Source organism: Balaenoptera ricei, chromosome 10, assembly GCF_028023285.1.
Source record: "Balaenoptera ricei isolate mBalRic1 chromosome 10, mBalRic1.hap2, whole genome shotgun sequence".
NCBI classification, from domain to species: Eukaryota; Metazoa; Chordata; class Mammalia; order Artiodactyla; family Balaenopteridae; genus Balaenoptera; species Balaenoptera ricei.
In genome coordinates, this window is record NC_082648.1 from 22,514,559 (window position 1) to 22,533,788 (window position 19,230).

Consider the following 19,230-nt stretch of genomic DNA (forward strand, 5'->3'; position numbering starts at 1 on the left):
TCCCCACCGCACAACCCAATACAACTAATTATTTGAAATAGTTCATTACATTCAACTCTCTTTGAGCCTGTAAAGGCATTTGGGAGCAGGGAAAGGAACAGATAGAATGAAAAACTAGACAGAATGAATTAATAAAATCCACAGCTAATCTCAAGGCCCCAATTTATCCAATCATTTCATCACATTCCTTTAGAGCTTGAGTTCAGGTTTTATTTGTTTTGACGTTTTGTTTTGAAAGTCACTGACCACCTGCCAACAGGGACCATACTCAGTGGAAGCGAGGCGGGGGGCGGCGCTGGAGAAAGGAACGAGCATTACAAAACAGGGCATCCAAACACACAGGTTGTTCATAAACTGCATAACCAGTCCCTGAATAATTGAGAGTTGATTGTAATTAACTACCTACTGAAATTAAAATATATGTCATGCTCACAGCACACATCACTTGATGCCAAAAGGAAAAAAAAAAAAGAGAACTTATTTTTAAGAAATCCAACACAAGATTTAAAGTGTATTACATTTCTGCATGCCATGCTTCTCCCAAACCTTACCTAAGGAAGATATCATCAGATAACTTATTAACCAAATTAAACCATGAAGCTTGCATCCTGTGGAATTGAATTTGGACTTCAAAATTCACTGGAAAAAATAGATTCACTACAACAGAAGACATTTCTAAGACAAGAAACAGCCAATACATTTTAAAATGTCATCACAGTATTGATTGAGAAAACTGTCAGAATAATTACACTTTTATATTGCTTTGAATTTTTATGTTCATTTTTTTAATCTCAACTATTTTTCTGGATCACCTGACCCAATATTTGTAAAATCATCTATTTATGAAAGTTATTCTGTATTTGGTGTCAACCAGAATTTATTAAGCATCTTCCATGTGCCAGGGACTGTCACCTGCTACTTCATTTATTACACACAAAAATATCTAACTATTGATCCTACTGAATCATTGCACATAATTTTATTTTCTCTGCTCTATAAAGTAGCAGAAAATATTTTAGCAACGACTAAAATTCACATGCTACAACATGCTCGCGTTCCACAACATATTTAAGTATTGTCGTCAATGAGCTACTGCCAATCAATAGCTCCTCATTCATTACACATCTATTAAGATGTACAGACTGCAAACAACTGGCTACAGAGGCAGTAAATGACATATTGTCATGATTTGCTGTGTTGCTCTATTAATTCAAAGGAATAGACTCCATCTTCTGCAACACAGCTCTTTTTCCTTACAGCCATGCTCCCTCCTGAATAGGCCGAGAAGCAAACTCTGCCTCTCTCTCCCTTAAAAGTCTCAGCCAATATTAACGTTACTTAAATTCTTTCACACAAATTCTGGCTGGAAGATGTTTTTAAATTAATCTGATCTTTGTCTTTTTATGATTCCTGAGCACAATTTGTACTATAAATAAATGCTTTCCACCTATTAAAGAAATTAACATAAAAATAATATGTTGAAGATTGAAAACTATATTTGTTTTCTTTGCACTTTCTGGATTCTCTACTACTAAGAACTACTGTCTTTAAGAATGTGCTGCTTTTCTCTTAATCTTATAGTTACATACATTGTCACCCTCGCTTCTCAGCTTCCAGAAGGGATGAATATAAAACCAAGACCCTTCATTTCCTGCAGCATCCAAGGACACGCGCATGGCATTCTTCTCCAGTAAAGCCGGTAATCTCTTGTTGACAGTCAGATACTTGTTGCTTTTTATATGCAGTAGCTGTAGAAGAAAGATATGGATTACCACCTTTGTTCTTTGATCTCCTCTGCTAATTGCATGTATGTGTTTATACTTATATCATGTGCCCACATAACACGGCTCGGGATAGAGTTTAAACAAAGAAGCTCTTTCCAGACTCCACAGTCACCATCTTTCCAAGCCGACTTTCTTTGGGTTCCTCCTCACCTCCATCCCCAATTCTGTTTCATAATGAAGTGAGCACATAAGGAAAACAAACCAGGGGACACTTCTGAATGACTTTCATCTACTGATAAATAATAGGATAAACCCAAGCTTTCCAAAGGAGACCAGGAGGTCCCCCCAAACTACATTCTTTCTCAATTCCTGCCTGGCCACAAAAACAGAACATATTAAAGAATAACCGAGGACCTGTAATAATGCACCAACCCACTTAGAATTATGAAACACCCCTGCCTGCAGACAGCCCTCACCCCCTGGATGAGGAGACAGCCTGCCCATTCTAAATAAACTCTGCCACTTCCATAAGAGGACGCAATCCCGCTCCTTCTCAGATGAGGGCAGAAGCACCACTGTTCGGGTTATTTGGATTCCATGAGCAAAACCTTTCCAAGACATTACTGAGTAAGAAAACTAAAACAAATAACCTTCCTATTATTACAATCATTTCAAAAAAGAATGGTCATTTTAATATCCACAATATAAGAAGGAAGTTATCTCAGAAACCAGTGAAAACCCTCATGGGCCAACCCCACTTTTTTTGGAATCTACCCTGTTAGAGAACGTGGCTCAGCCCCTAACTCACCACGCAAACATTTGCGCATCAGGTTCTTGACAAGAAACATAAGCTCTGCTCGCTGGCACTTAGTATGGATCAAAACTTGGTTAAGAGAAACTCTAGTTATGGAGGACTGCCCAAAGGACATGCAGCCACAGGTATCACACATATGTTCAGGGAGCCGCAGACCCAGGGCTCTCCTGTTGTACCATCAGAGAACCGCTTTGCCAGTCCTGTGCTCTGGCACTTTGCCATTGGCCAATAACAAAACATCAGGGGATGTTATTTTTTGAAACAGCTCTATGAAACACCTCATTGTAGTATTTACAGTAAGGAAGTTGTTAAGGCCATTGTTTACTATACTAAACAGTGTCCTCTTTATGAGAGCTCATTGGAGAAACAGTTCTCTGTCTCTGGTCTTCTTCCTGGGAATGTTTGTGCTTCCAAACTTCTGACTTAGTTCTCTGTACGGACCTTCTATGTGAATGCTGTAATATTTTACACTGCCCTTATAGCTACTCAAGCGACAAAAAGGCTTCAAGCCAAAGTTTATCAGCCTTTACAACATGGATTTTATAAACATGCCTCACCCTTGACTTCATTTTATGCATGCAATCATTATTTTCCCTTTGATCCAGTTGCCTTATTTATTTCTATTAATATTTTATCTTATGTGGAATGCATTTTTGAAAATGCCTTACATTCTTTTTGGAACAAGGTGGGGCATATATTAACAACTACCCAAGTAAAAAGCTAAAAGATCTAAGTGAAGCACAAGAAAGAAATGATGCTGAGATAAATCAGTGTGTGTACTAATTGAAATGGAAGACCTAATAACTCAAGGACAGTTCTCATCTAAATGCACAATTTGAAAACGTTCCTCCCTACAAAATGAAAACATAAAGCTTCATTTGTTACAGGTTAGTCCCATTAATTCTAAAGGGCTCTTTTGTTACAGACTTTCCCCATTTTCTTCCTTTTGATTTAATAATTTGTGCATACATCTGGATAAGCTCACTTCTTTATGTGTATGCACCAGATTTATTCATACAGAATGGTGTGCTGAATATCAACAGAAAATATCACACTGTATAATTCCCACCAAAGAACAAACCACTGTATCCCCCAATTTTAATGCAGGTTGGCATTCCTACCAAATGCAAATTAACCATAAAATATTCACCCCTTTTAAGCAAAAGTAAACAGATACTTACTTGTATAACATTACTATATTTCACAATTTCTCCCAACAGCTTCTTATTCTCTGATTCATTTTGTTTTTGTTCCAGTTCTGCAGCATGCTATAAATTGATTATCAAATATTTAGTGTGGAAGCATAGAAAACAGAGCACAATAATTGACAAAGAAATAAGGTTTATTTTAGGAACAAAGAATACAACCAAGACTAAAATAGGTGGCTTGCTTTACTCTTGGTGCTTTGGGAGAAGAGGGGCAATAATTAAATACATGATCATAATGTGTGATAAAAATCTCTCAGTTTCATGCTGAAATGTAGCCCAAAATATATTGAGATGCTTTTATGTTGGAAATTTCAGAAAAGTACTAGGCACTTTGGCCTTATAAAATTATTTTCAGAAGGAATATTGCTAGAGAAACCAAACATAGTAGGTAAATCTCAAAAGCCTCAAAATTCAGTTTCAATTCGAAAGTAACAGGGATTTTAATAACACAAAATAAGTTCTATTAAATTTACACAGAGCCCAAATCAGAAACAACAGACTTTCAATTTTTTTCCAATAGTCTTTCAAAAAAATTAGGTACTATGTCAGGTAAAATATAACTAACTAGATTTGGTATTCCTGCAGAGATTCTGGATTGGTTTTCAGTGTGATGTGAATATCTGAATTAGTCTGGCACACCCGAATAAACAGCAGAAATGCACTACCTACACTCCAGGAAATCAGTAGTCACATTCTGTAACTTAAAAGTCCTTTCCACTTTTAACGTGTTGCCACATCTATTCTGAATCTCAGTGTATTTAGTGAAATCACTAAGCTACAGAATAGATCTTTTGTTATTGCTGTACTTGTTCTAGCCTAAACCAGACAGATGGAAGGCTGGCCCTTACCTGTAATTTCTTCAGCAAGGCTGCCTCTGTGTGGTTCCCTTGTTTAGCTTGCTTGGCTTTCCAATATTGTTTCTGAGCAGAATATCGGTTCATAGGGCACACCTTAAAGAGGCAGTCTATGACAAACCAACAAACAAAAACACTGTAACTAAGGAGACCAGCATTTCTTAGATTTCCCTTATAGCCTAGCATTGGAATCTCGGAATCCCTGAGTATAAATAACATTTAAACATCATCTAGCCCATATTCCAGTCAACTGTTAAATTACCCCTATAACATCCTTTTTAAATAATCATTTAGCCTGTTAAAATACCACCTTCTTCATTAATTTATAGGAAATCATAGCTAGTGTGATTTATAAAGAAATCAAACCAATGTAATCATTATAAAGCACTTCTTAATTATAATAAGGTGCCTGGACTTAGAAAGTCAATAGAATGAGATTAGTGTCTTTCACTGCCTTATCTGACCTTGCACAATTAATTACTTATTCATGGTCTGTATCTTTGACACCCAAAGTGATGGAAGAAGTAGAAACAATCACAGTAATCAAGCAGTTGCATTTCAGTAATCTATTCCCCAAGTTTCCACATACCTGGGGTGAACATGGTGTGGACATCTGAGACGCAGTATGTTATAAGGAGAAAACGAAGCAAAACAAAAAAAAACAAAAAACTAAACCAAGATTATAGTCCTAACTCTACTACTAAATATCAAGTTAGGAAACCATAGTGGAATAATATAGTTAGTGATATCTCTAAGTCAAAAAACGAATTTTTTTTCTGTTTAATGAGGAAAATGAAAGTTTGACTAAACAAAGGCCTTCATATGCTAATGATTTTGTACATTTGTGGAATGGATAACACAATCTAGAATAAAGGTCAATTCCGAATATTCTATAATAAAGGAGTATTGACATAGAAGATCTAAACATTATTTTCATTTTTCTCACAAAAAATTGTAAGAATTCTATGTAACAAATGTACCTTGTTTTGATTGATGTGTTAATATTTACAATCATTCTCATTTTTCAAGCATGTTTCACAAAAATAAAATTCAGTCAGCTCAAACATACATTTTAGCCACATTCTTGACTATATTATGTATGCACTCATTCTATTATTCTCTTTAAAATTAATTATAAAATTAAATGAGACGATCTCTTTTCATATCTCACTTTTTTATGGTTCTAATGGCACACATGACCAAGAAATATGACCATAAATTTTTTAAGGAATTTTTCAAATTCAGAAGAAATAATGACTTTTTTTCTACAGCTTGTAATTATAAACACAAGTTCTATTGATTACCTCCCACCTACACATACAAAGCTATAGAAAACATTATTAACTTCTGGTCTAAAAGTTACTTATGTGGATGAGTAAAGATTTTATAACCAACAGAAAACAGACACCTTCTAACTGCTGAAAGTTGGTTGAGAGACTGTTAGAATTACAGTAGGTTACAGGAATCATCACTTAGCACAAGGGTGTGAAAACCAAATAACTAGACCTGAAAACTGTTTTTCTTGACAACATATTTAATTAGCCCTAGAAAATATTTCCTATATATTAGTATCTACAAAGAGAATACACAATTTTTTCAAGCTCACATATAGAGGTTGTTTACAGTTAGCTCCAAAAGAGTACTCGCAATTTAATACAGCAGGCTATTTTGACTGTCCTATATCAGGCAAGTGGCCAAACTCTACATTGTTTAGTGCAGCAAAAACACAGTCCATATTCAAGTAGAACTGAACTCTATATAATCTGCGGTCTCTACTTCTGACTTCCTTTATCTATGAAAAGAGAAAAAAAAAATGTGTTCTTCTCCATTACTTCAAATTCCTAATTAAGTTCATTAGGAAATAGTTTGGTTTTTTTTTTTTTTTTTTTTTGGAGAGGGTTCAAATGCTCAGAGGGGAGGGGCGTCCCAACCAGAGCCCATGGCCGGTACAAGGGCAGCGAAGGAGAATGCCCAGGGTCCTGCCAACCGTGCCGGAAAACGACAGCCCCAGCCGCGAAATGAAATCAGTGAGGCTGGCCGAAATCAGCCTCTGCAGAGTGCCATGTTCTAGGTTAGAAGTATGCACTTTATCCCAGGGAAAATGCCCAACTCTTATACAGAGTTTTCAGCTCTTACAGCACGTGAAGGATGATGTGAACACGAGGCAAGAAACCCAGCACAAAAGCCAACTGCCAGCATGATGAGAGACAGGGAGGATCTGAATCTGGGCGTATGGGAGTTCTAGGGTAGCTGTAGATTTAAAAAGAAAGCAGCAGAACCAACAGGCTTGGTCTTATCTCTTAGTGTGGGGTGGGGAAGGGTGAGGGAGAGAGAGAGTGAGGATGGCCAAACAGGCTTCCATCCACTCCGTCTGAGACACTAAGGCTTAGATTTCCACAGCCCTTTCCATTTTCATGGCCTCAGTTGTATGGTCCTCCTCAGCAACATTCCCCAGGAGGCATCTCAATTTGTAAATAACCGATCTGTTTCTGCGTGGCAACTAATATCACAGGACTATTTTGGTTGACGGGAGGGAACCTAGGGTATGCAGATGTCTGTAAAAATGCTTGTGGTGCTGGTGATTGTGATGGGTGTGTGTGTGTGTGTGTGCATGCGTGTGTGTGTGTGTAATTCTCTCTCTGCCTCCTTTGGAAAACTTTTTTAAAAATCTACTGGTCTTAGGGGGCTTCCCTGGTGGCGCAGTGGTTGAGAATCTGCCTGCCAATGCAGGGGATGCAGGTTCGAGCCCTGGTCTGGGAAGTTCCCACATGCCGCGGAGCGGCTGGGCCCATGAGCCACAATTACTGAGCTTGCGCGTCTGGAGCCTGTGCTCCGCAACAAGAGAGGCCGCGATAGTGAGAGGCCCGCGCACCGCGATGAAGAGTGGCCCCCGCTTGCCACAACTAGAGAAAGCCCTCGCACAGAAACGAAGACCCAACACAGCCATAAATATATAAATAAGTAAAATAAAAATTAAAAAAAAAAATCTACTGGTCTTGGACTAGTCACGTATTTTGTCTGATTCTAAATTTACTACATAATAAATGCATTAATAATACCTGCCACGCCTAATTCATAGGGCTGCTGAGATGCGCAAAAAAGAGAATCTGTGAAACTACTCTGTGACCTTGAAAGGCCTATAATAAATGTTAAATGTAAGGTATTATTATCAATATTGCTTCATTCATTCAGTGATAGCTTCACTGAGAGGTGACTAAACCCTTGCAGAGCTCTCAGCAAAGAGCTTCAATAAGTAGAGTTCTTGGATTAAACCCAAACATAACCCAAAAGTGCCCAATTCATGACAAGGTGTTCGCCCCTTTGTTTTAAGATACCACGATGTGTTTTTTTATACAGTTCTTGAATTCTCTGAAACAGCACGGCAGGGAACAGAGGGTGAAATCTCCATTACCTTGTAATATCTTTTAAAATATGCAGAAGCAATCACTAGCACCAGCATGGATGCAGCCTTTGACAAAAAGCCTGTGTTTCTCTGGCATGCAGGAATCCAGAGCTATTTCACCCTCCTCACCCTGCTTCTAGAACTAGCTCTCTAGAATCCCTTAGTCTGCTCATTCTCTAAAGTTAGAGATGTATATTCTGCTAGGAAAAAAGGTCTTGGGGGGTTTTGTAATTAGAAACCTGCTCAGTGTCATTTATTAACTAGGTAACAACAATCTTTTCAGCATTTCAAGACTCAAAGAATAATAAAAAAGGAAAGATTTGCTTCATAGAGCAAACACCAAAAGCACAAAGAGAAGGAAGTAATTTGAGTTAAATTTTTTAAAAGCTTAACCTTAAGAACTAAGGCCAGCAATTTCACAGAATCACATAAGTTTAGGAAATGTTAGAAATTTGACAAAATGGGCTATGTTCAGTCAAGCAATATGCTAAAAACAATGTCTCAGAATTAGAACTGCTTTTTTACAACCGTGGAAGGAAATCAAGCCTCCCAGAAGTGTTCATGTTAAACTAAAAGATCTGCTGGCATCTTTAACCTGCGAATAAATGCTAGTGGAGGGAAGAAATATGAAAGCCATTCAAATGGTGTGGAGCACATAATCCCTGGTATATAACCCAGTAAATCAAAGAACTAACCTTCTCACACGATTCCATGTATGTCTGGAAAGAACCCCGTCTATACCTCCACTCACAATACCTCACTAAATAGTTCTGAAATGTTTTGCTTTGTATGTATACAAGTACTTCCTAAAATATTTGTATCTAAGGCAGCTTCTGCACCCCAGAAATTGTCTATAGGACTCCATTCTGGGCTATTATATACGACTGTTCAAGTTACGTAGCTGCCACCAATTTCCTTTGGTAATGGTGGAAAGAAAACTTTGTTTCATTCCTCCTCCCTCCAGATGTTGTAAGATTTTTTTTTTAATTTTTTGATGTGGAATATTTTTAAAGTCTTTATTTAATTTGTTACACTATTGCTTCTGTTTTTATGTTTTTGGTTTTTTGGACCCAAGGCATGTGGGATCTTAGCTCCCTGACCAGGGATCGAACCCGCACCCCTGCTTTGGAAGGCAAAGTCTTAACTACTGGACCGCTAGGGAATTCCCCAGATGTTGTAAGATTTAAATGAGGCAAGACATATTAAACCATCAGCAAATGCCTGTCACAAAGCAGGCATTCAACAAATGGCTCTTTCATGGTAGCTTGTAAAACTACCTCGTACTGATTACAGGGAACATGGTTGCCAAGGGCTTTATTATCTCCACATGGAGAAAGGTGAGGAGGGAGGAGCTTTTCTTTTTCTCTTTTTCATATAAACAGGATGGAGCAGAATTCCATGAAGACAACAGAGCCTTCCCAATGATGAAATGGAAAGTGGTAACAAAACTCTCCCTAAGGTCAGGGACAGGCAGACAAGGGGCCACTGGACACCAGCAATTAGAATTCAGAGTTGGTCAGGGGAGAGGTACACATTCATTAGCCAAAAATATAACTGTAGCTCTCTTTTGGTTTTTCAGTTTCTCTAAGAAATGCATCCTGAAATACAGTGTGTGTATAGAACTCTTTATGTTTAGAGTGTGTTTTTAAAAGGAGTCTGTTTTGTTTATGCATGGAAGTTTCAAACCAAACATCTACTCCTTTGATCATAGTCAAAAGCAAGTATAGAGAGGGTATCTAAGAGGGAAAGTGTCCTCTAGAATGTTACAAAGGTCGAAGAAAATTTATTGCAGTTGTTAGCAAACATTAAAATTTATCACAATATATGGCTGGACGACCATGGATTATTACAGGATAACTTCCTCTAGGCAAAAGTCAGCTATTTTACTACTCAAGAGGGAGAGAAACAGCCTTTTGTAATTACAGGCTTGTAGACTACGAAGATGTTAGAACTCGAAGGGGCCCGAGATAAAATCCAACCTTTCCCTTCTCTGAGATAAAGAAGCAAAACCTCAGAGTGAGTTGCCTTAGTCATTCATGACAGACTCCCTAGATTAAAATAATTTATAAATATGAACAAGTTCAACCACACATAGGATGCTTGAAAGCCCTGACAAGTGACTGTCTGGCCCCCTGGTGGCAGAGATGTTAATACCATACTTTGTAAGGACCTACTGTATAGCACAGGGAACTCTACTCAATGCTCTGTACTGGCTTATATGGGAAAAGAATCTTAAAAAGAGTGGATATATGTGTATGTATAACTCCTTCACCTTGCTGTACACCTGAAGCTAACACAAGATTGTAAATCAACTGTACTCCAAAAAAAATTTTAAAGTACAAATAAAAAAAAATTTTTAAATAGCATACTTGGTTTGCTCATTACAGATTACTGCCGTGGAGCACTTTGTGAACTATGAAGAGTACTACATATTGATAATAAAGATCATTGGATCCTCACAACACCCTTGAGATTTAGCCAGGATTATTTTCTCCATATTCCAGAGAAGGAAACTGAGACTCTTCTTAAGTCCACATAGTTGGTAAGGAATTGAGCTGGAATTTGAACTGAGATCCTCTGATATATATCTTTATCTATCTACATCCATAGATACATAAATATCTGATACCTAGATAGATAGATAGATATAAAAGAGTTGTAATACTTCAAAAGAAACATCTATGTTTTCTCATGGGAAATATGCCACATGTGCATGCACAATTAATGGTAAGACATCAATAGGAATGTTATAAAATCTTAGTCTCAAAAACACTAATTATCTGATTCCTAGATTAATGGCTAAATACTCAAAAACAAATGAAACTTTATATTTTGCTTCCTTTGGAGTGAGGCAGGAAAATAAAATCCAAATGCACCAATGCTAATTTTCATTCTTGTCAAGTTTTAAATTTTAGCATTAAGCATACCATTACATTAGACATAAGTAGAATTCGCTATCAGAACATCATAATGTATAATTTTTCAATTAATTTTCCCATCCTCAAATTATCATATTAACAGTGATAATCAAAACAAAGTGTGATAAGCAGACTGATTCCAAAATCAAAATACAAGTCTCCAAATCCCATTACACAAATATCAAGTCTGAAAGAAAAGAAATGCAAGTAAATTTATACATACATAAATGTGTGTGTCTATACATATAGACACACACTACACAATACTTACATATATAATATGTTTTATATATGTTTACTTGTATTTTCATTTATAAGTATATAATACACTGCTATAGTGTCTCCTACGTATCAGGGGTGGTCACATTCCCTCATTTAATTCTTCTAAAAACCCTCTGAAGTAACCATTAGCTTGATAAATGAAGACAGAAAAACTCTAAACGTTTTAAAGATCTATCCTGAAGTCTCAAAACTAGTTTTAAGACTTAATCCAGATCAATCTCGGTCCAAAGCCCATCTTCGTAATTTCATAGAAGACACTCCATATTTATGAAATTAAAACATAAAAAAATACATGTACTTCACTTCCATTAGGACAGTTAATTATTTTTAAAAGGGCAGAAAATAACAAGAGTTGGCGTGAATGTGGAGAAACTGGAACACTTGTGCATTGTTGGTGGGGATATAAAATGATGCAGCTGCCATGAAAAACAGTATGACAACTGCTCAAAAAATAAGGTTTGATCATAAGATTACGATATGATCCAGCAATTCCACTGCTGAGTATACAACAGAATTGAAAGTTGAGTCTCTTATGTTCATAACAGCATTATTCACAATAGACAAAAAGTAGAAGCAATACAAATGTCCATCAAGAGATGAATGGATAAACAAAACGTGGTATATATTTACAATGGAATATTATTCAGCCATAAAAAGAATAAAATTCTGATACATGCTAAAAAAGTGCATTTAGGTACATTCACTGAAATTAAAACACACAACATGACAGTCTAGCTTTCCCTGGTTTCATACTTCTAGAGATGCTGAATTTCTCCTGTAAGGGCCCCAAAACGTATGAAAAAGAGACTATCCGAGTATCTGTAACTATGACTTAATAAAAGTAACAAAGCAGCAAGCTAGAAACAGTGGGCAGGGAATTTTATGGCCTCAAGGCCTCCACTTGGAAAGTCCTAATTTTCGAATAGCTGAACAACTAAATTCTTAAGACAGGTAAATTAACTTTATAGAGACAGGCTTTTTAAACCAGTTTTAGCATTGCAATAATAACTCCTGGCCTAAATTTTTTTTTAAGTCAAACACAGGATATTTTATGCCATGTTACAGTTACGTAATGGAGACTTACGTAATATTTAGATTGAAGAATTGCTCACTGTTCATTGTCTAGCTACTAAGTTAATTGCTATTCTCATCTGGAAGAACCAAAACAAAATCAGTTTGGTGTGCTAGGTCCTCTGTGAGCAGATATTTACCCATAAGAACAAAAGAAGATCATAAAGTCCTAATCATCATTATTACTGTATTACTTATGCCCAAGTGAGACTAGCCTTTTGTTGATTATTATAACCATAAAGCATCTATCTCTACAAATAATTTAGCCGTCAATGGACAATAACTTTAGAGAAGTGTTTTAAAAACTGTAATTGTGAAAACCAGGTTTCAAGTCAATTTATATTTGGTTCAATCAGCCATGTTGGAATGGAATGGAATGGAATGGAAGGGATTGGAATGGAATGGAATAGAATTGAATGGAACAGGAAGGGAAGGGAAGAGAAATAGAGGACACTGCGATAGCAAGTAATCTTTTCAAGAAACTTGTTTCTGAGGGCCTACTGTAGAGCACAGGAAATTCTGCTCAATATTCTGTAAAAACCTAAATGGGAAAAGAATTTGAAAAAGAATAGATACATGTATATGTATAACTGAATCACTTCACTGTACACTGAAACTAACACAACATTGTTAATCAACTATGCTCCAATATAAAATAAAAAATTTTTTAAAACTCTGAAAAAAAAAAAGAAACTTGTTTCTGGGGTATGTGGGTGTGTGTGTGTGTGTGTGTGTGTGTGTGTGTGTGTGTACACATGCTGGATTACAATGTGAAATGTACAGTATTCCATACTGAGAGTTGCAATAAAAAGTGTTTGAGGACTTCCCTGGTGGCACAGTGGTTAGGAATCCGCCTGCTAACGCAGACGACAGGGGTTCGAGCCCTGGTCCAGGAAGATCCCACATGCCACGGAGCAACTAAGCCCATGCGCCACAACTACTGAGCCTGTGCTCTAGAGCCCACGAGCCACAACTACTGAGCCCGCATGCCACAACTACTGAAGCCCCCACACCTAGAGCCCGTGCTCTGCAACAAGAGAAGCCCCCACGATAAGAAGCTCCCCGCACCGCAACGAAGAGGAGCCCCCGCTCGCCGCAACTAGAGAAAGCCCGCAGGGAGCAACGAAGACCCAATGCAGCCATAAATAAATAAATTTATTTTTTTAAAAAAAGGTGTTTGAAAGTCACTATTCTAGATGACTATACATGTATACAGGTTAGGGTTAAGGGAACTGAAATATTTTTTAAAAACAAATAAATATAAAGAGAAGAGAAGAGGAGAGGAGGAGGGGGAGGGGGGAGGGAGGAGAGGGAGCAAGGAAGGGAAGGAGGGAAGAAAGGAATGGAAGGAGGGAGGGAAGAAGGAAGGAATCCTGTGGTCAAGAGGAGAGAAAACTGAGACAACCAAGGGACCTTTTTTTTGCTCTATAATTACTTTTGAAGTCCAGCTTTTACTTTGAAATAAAAACTATCCTTTTATTAATTGCCCCATCAAATTTTTATATAGCCAATTACAGTGAAACAGGAAGATGCCCTTTTAAATATATCTTCCTCCTTTTCACCCCCACTCTAGTTGACCTCTACCTTTACTACAGTACCTATCCATCAATGGTATCTTTCATTAGTTAATATGTTTGCATGTAACTCTACGTTCACAACCTATTACCTGGTACATGGAAGACGCTCAGGATCTGCAGAGGAAACACCTGCCAAGTTGCCTGAGAAACAATCATTAGATTTCTGTTCTTTCTGCTCCGAAAGGTTTTAGTCTTTTTTGTATCCTGTTAAATTGCAAATACCTGAGAAGGGAACACACTAAGATCCTGGTTCTCAGTTTAAAACTGGAGATGGGTTGGTGCTGCAGATCTGGGGAAGGCACCTTTTACATCACCAGCGCCTGGGAAGGACGTGCAGGAAAGGTGTGCATCAAATTTTCCGATGGCGCAGACTGGGGAGGAATAACTAATTTGACAGACAAAAATCTAGATTTTAAATAATCTCTACAGGACAAATATCAACACAATTAAACTTCAAACAAACATACATTCAGAAATGTTGAATTCAGAAAAATTCAACTGCTTAAGTATGTGATAGACTTGAATTCAACTTCACATAATTATAGTGACCATACAGCCCTGTGTGCCCAGGACAATTCTGGTTTATGCCTGTTACCTGAGCCTAATTATTAATTGTGTCCTTTTTCACTCTCAAAAGTGTCCTGGTTTAGATGATAAAGTATGTGCTCACCCCAAATATAATAAATGAATACCGTGATGTGGCAGCCGGAAAACTGATGGAACCATTTTAGACCTACTCATGGAAGAATGGAGCCCCAACCAGAGAAGCAGGGACACATCCAGAATATTAGGCTCAATTATAGACACCTTGGGACTTCTCTGGCAGTCCAGATGTTAAGACTCTGTGCTTCCAATGCAGGGGGAGCAGGTTTGATCCTTGGTTGGGGAACTAAGATCCCACATGTCATGTAGCCAAAAAAAAAAAAAAAAATTATAGATGTCTAGAATGTTGGGCTCAATTATAGCTGCCACATTTTAAGTGGCATCCTGACAAAATAGCCTGTATCCAAAGTTGGGCAAATGGGAAAGCAGGCATAATATAGAAATCATGTTGTTTGAAGAACAATGGTTGGAACTGGAAAACACTGACCAACAGAGGAAAGAAACAGTAGGCATAATCTTACTTTATAAAGCTGAAGGTCTACATGTAAAAATGGGAAGACATTTTTTTCTATACTAATTCACTATCAATTAGTTCAATGTAAGGAAAATCTTGCCAGCAATTGGAAATGTCCAAAAAACATAAATTAATCACAGACAGGTGAACTTTTACAATAGTGTCCAGGCAGAGGCAGATGAGAAATGCTGTAAAAGGGATCTTGCATTGGGAAGACGGCCCCTTCCAAATACTACTTACTACTTTCTGTTTTATGACGGGAATTGTGGCAGAGATGATTGGCATGAAAGGGTAGAGTTCATGTCTAGTATTTACTGATAAAAAGCTCAGACGGCTCACCTGCCCCAGCTGAGTTTATCACATTGTAGATTGGTCTGGCATCTCACTATTACAGAGACCAGAAAATTGCAGCCTTGGATCTTATAAGTCTTCCACTATTAAATATCTGTCAGTACTAGGTTAAAATACTCAAAGTTAAAGCACTACATAAATATCCATTATTATTACTTCCAACTTTACATTCCAGATGCGCAAATACAGTTGTGTTTATTATATCTCAGAGTTTCCAAAGCATGATGTTTGTTGTGATATTTTGTCACTTAAGTTTTTTAATTTCATAAGATACTCCCAGATGAAAAGAAGATGAACAGAAAACTAAAGTTTAAAGAATGATAACCAAGAAATACCCTCTCCCCACAAAACACACACACACACACACACACACACACACACACACACTCTAATAGCAGCTAATACTGAATGATCAAGCACTATGTACCAAGCACTATGAAAAGAGCTCCACGTGGATTCTTTAATCTTCACAGAAAAATAAGAGACATGTCCTACTATCATTCCCGTTTTACAGATGGTGAAACTGGAGGCTGAAGGTTAGGTTCTGCCCAGGGTCACAGAGTTAAACAAGCGGCAGAGCCGGGATTCAAACACACACCACTAACTTGAGAGTCTGTGCTTTTATACACTGAAGGTGGAAAGGACACACATAACCCAGCTATTTTGCACGTTTGGAAGTAAGGGCAGTAGATATTGAAGAACTGGGAAGCGGCAGAAAGTAGGCTGGACGTGAGCCTGCTTTTCAGAAGAAGGAAACTGAAAGACGGGGTGACAGAGCAGCTGCTGCAGAAGACAGGGCAGGGGAAATCAAAGCATCAGGAGGCATTTTATTCTCCCTGTATTTTTTTGTCTTCTCCTTTCATTTTTCCTTTTCCCTCCACAACTGTCAATTTTTCTGTTGTCCTCTTCCTTCACTTCCTAGGTTCTCTCTCATTCCATCTCTCTTTTCGGTTTTGTCTAGTTCTTTCCTTTTTCCTGATCATTTTCTTCCTTTCACTCTCATTTTACTCTTTCCCCAATATTTCCTTTATCTCTTCTCTGAACTTTCTCTTTACTTTTCTCTTTCTTTCTCTCCCTTACATGATTACCAAGTTGTGCTTAAGAGGTATTATTATTTTCCTTGGATAAGATTATATCTTCTGTATTTCAAATAAAATATAGATGAATTGGACATTTTCTTATCAAAACTCAACTTAAAATTAACTTGCAAAAGCAAAACATATATCTAACAAGGACTTGGATCCAGAATATAGAAAGTACTTTTACAATGCAATAAAAGAACACATACAACCCAACAGATATGAACAGACACTTCACCAAAAAAAGATACATGGAAGGCCAGTAAGCACAGGAAAAGATGCTCAACATCACTGGTCATTAAGGAAATGCAAATTAAAACCACAGTTACATACCACTACACACCCCCTAGAAAGGCTAAAATAAAAAAGAATGACAATATCCCGGTGGTGAGGATGTGGAACAACCGGAAGCCTCGTACGTGGTACACACACACATATACACATACCCTCATTCATGGTATGAAGCAAATGGTTCAGCTACTTGAGAAAACATTTTGGTAATTTCTTGAAAAGTTAAACATATGCTGAATATATGATTCAGCAGTCCCCATTCCTAGGTATTTACTCAAGAGAATTAAAACACACATCCACACAAAGCCTCGTACACAAATGTTCATATCAACATTATTCATAATAGCCACAGAAAAAGGGAAACAACCCAACTCCAAGTGTGGTAGTATATCTATACAACGGAATACTACTGAGCCAAAAAAGCGGACTGAACTACTGATACACACAAGAGCATGAATAAATCTCAAAAACATATACTAAGGGAAAGAAGCCAGACACAAAAAACTATACACCATGTGATGACACTTATATAAAATTTTAGAAAAGTCAAACCTAGAGCATCCACAAGAAAGTCAGTGGTTCACCTGGCACTGGGCTGGGGACAAGGACTGACTGCAAAGGGGCAAGAAGAATTTTTTGGGGGGGAAGGGCAGGGCGGTGATAGACGTATGATTATAGTGTTGGCTGCACAACTGTTACCAAAACTCATTGAACTGAGCACTTAAAATGGGTGAATGTGATTGTATGTAAGTTATTGTGCAACAAAACATCAGTAGATTTGTAGACAGCCCTCAACTGCTTACTTTTCTATGGATCAGTGGCATCCCATAAATATTCTTAAGATCAAAGATAAACTTTGGGCTTCCCTGGTGGCGCAGTGGTTAAGTATCCACCTGCCAATGCAGGGCACGCGGGTTCGAGCCCTGGTCCGGGAAGATCCCACATGCCGCGGAGCAACTAAGCCTGTGAGCCACAACTACTGAGCCCGCGTACCACAACTACTGAAGCCCACACGCTCTAGAGTCCATGTGCCACAACTACTGAACCCATGTGCCGCAGCTACTGAAACCCGTGCACCCAGAGTCCATGCTCCACAACAAGAGAAGCCACCACAATGAGAAGCCCGTGCACCGCAACCAAGAGTAGCCCCTGCTCGCCACAACTAGAGAAAGCCCGCACGTAGCAATGAAGACCCAATGCAGCCAAAAAAACAAGTTAATTAATTAATTAAAAAAATTTTTTAAAAAGAGATAAACTTTGAGGACATAATAAGGATTTGTTTTTGTTGTTTCGGTTGTGGTTTGCTTGGTCTGGGAGGAAGAGTTAGACGGGGTGACTTGTCGGTTACATAACAGGCTCTAGCTGCCTTCCCTGCACCTGGAGGCTCTCACACGTATTTGGTGATTGACTGATAAGGCACACCCAGGGGTGCACCTGGGAGATCTGGTTAAACCTAGTGAGACACATTTTCCTAAACACGCCACACAATAAAACTGAGGCTTATTCCAAACTTTTAATTTTAATTTGGAGGAAAGAGCACCCTGGAATACCCTGTCCCACCTGAAAGTGAGTGACACAGACTGAGTCACATCAAAAGGACCTGAAGAGGGATGAGGCTTGTTGTGAAGTTCTCAAATACTAGCAGAACTGAAAGAATGAGGACTTCACAAGCCTCATCCTTGAACAAGAACGAGGCCGCCTGTGCATAAGGATTAATGACTAAATTGTATTAAAGCACATCAAATATGTTAAAGTCCATGAGTTCATAGTTATAAGAAAAATACTTATTAGTACTCTTTGGAGGTCAGGGTACCAACTCATTGCTCTAGATACGAGGAAGTAAAGGAGACTAAGCATTAAAAAAGAAAGACGAGAAAAGAGGAAAGTAAAACAGCACATATGCAGCGTATACACATAAGCATGTCTGTGCTACGCTGCAAAGTGGAAGAAGCAAGCTGCACCACACTGCATAATGTGACCTCAGGGTTGTAAAATCAAACAAATCTACCCCATGCTTGACAAAAACTCCAGGAAGATAAATTATTAACCTTGAGGAATGGAAATGGGCATTGCAGAGGAGGGAAAATGATTTGCATTTTGTGCTTTTTATTACTTTTATAAAAATTTCAAGCCAATAATTTTTTTAAACAAAAAATTTTCATTTTTCCAAGAAAAAGATCTAACTTATTACGGACTACTTAATTGGCCACTTCATTTAGTCCACACACGTTCTTTTCCATGGAACTCTGTGACTGAGCGGCACCCAATTATTTATCCATGAAGAAAATGTGAGACAGGAAAGTCTGCCAGGCTGAGGAGGGGAAGGCTCCTGGGGTGGGAGGAAGCTGGAGGCGTGCACACCCCACGCGGAGGCCAGCTGCACCTGCGGCCAGGGCAGCGCCTTCTCAGCCTGGGAGGGTCCAGTTCAACTACAATGTATCCTTTTTAATCTCCAGTTAAGGAGCTGAACAGGAGTGGTGAAGGATAAAATTAGAAAAGTTCTCAAATGCTAGCAGAACTGAAAGAATGAGGACTTCACAA

At 38.1% G+C, this 19,230-nt stretch overlaps 1 protein-coding gene across 4 annotated transcripts in view; it reads right to left on the minus strand.

Annotated features, from left to right (window-relative positions):
• Window positions 1-19,230, minus strand: part of ITPR2 (inositol 1,4,5-trisphosphate receptor type 2) — a 524,073-nt gene that overhangs the window by 418,182 nt on the left and 86,661 nt on the right. For 3 of the 4 annotated variants that reach the window (XR_009505331.1, XM_059935504.1, XM_059935505.1), the window contains exons 3-5: window positions 4,595-4,710; window positions 3,720-3,806; window positions 1,590-1,748 (exon numbers count right to left, since the gene is read on the minus strand). Coding sequence is in view for 2 of the 4 variants with exons in the window: in XM_059935504.1 (XP_059791487.1) it covers window positions 1,590-1,748; window positions 3,720-3,806; window positions 4,595-4,710 (362 nt within the window). In the remaining 2 variants the exon portion in view is untranslated. Of the gene's footprint in view, window positions 1-551; window positions 609-1,589; window positions 1,749-3,719; window positions 3,807-4,594; window positions 4,711-19,230 lie in introns of those variants that run through there. The other variant, XM_059935506.1, reaches the window with a different exon arrangement.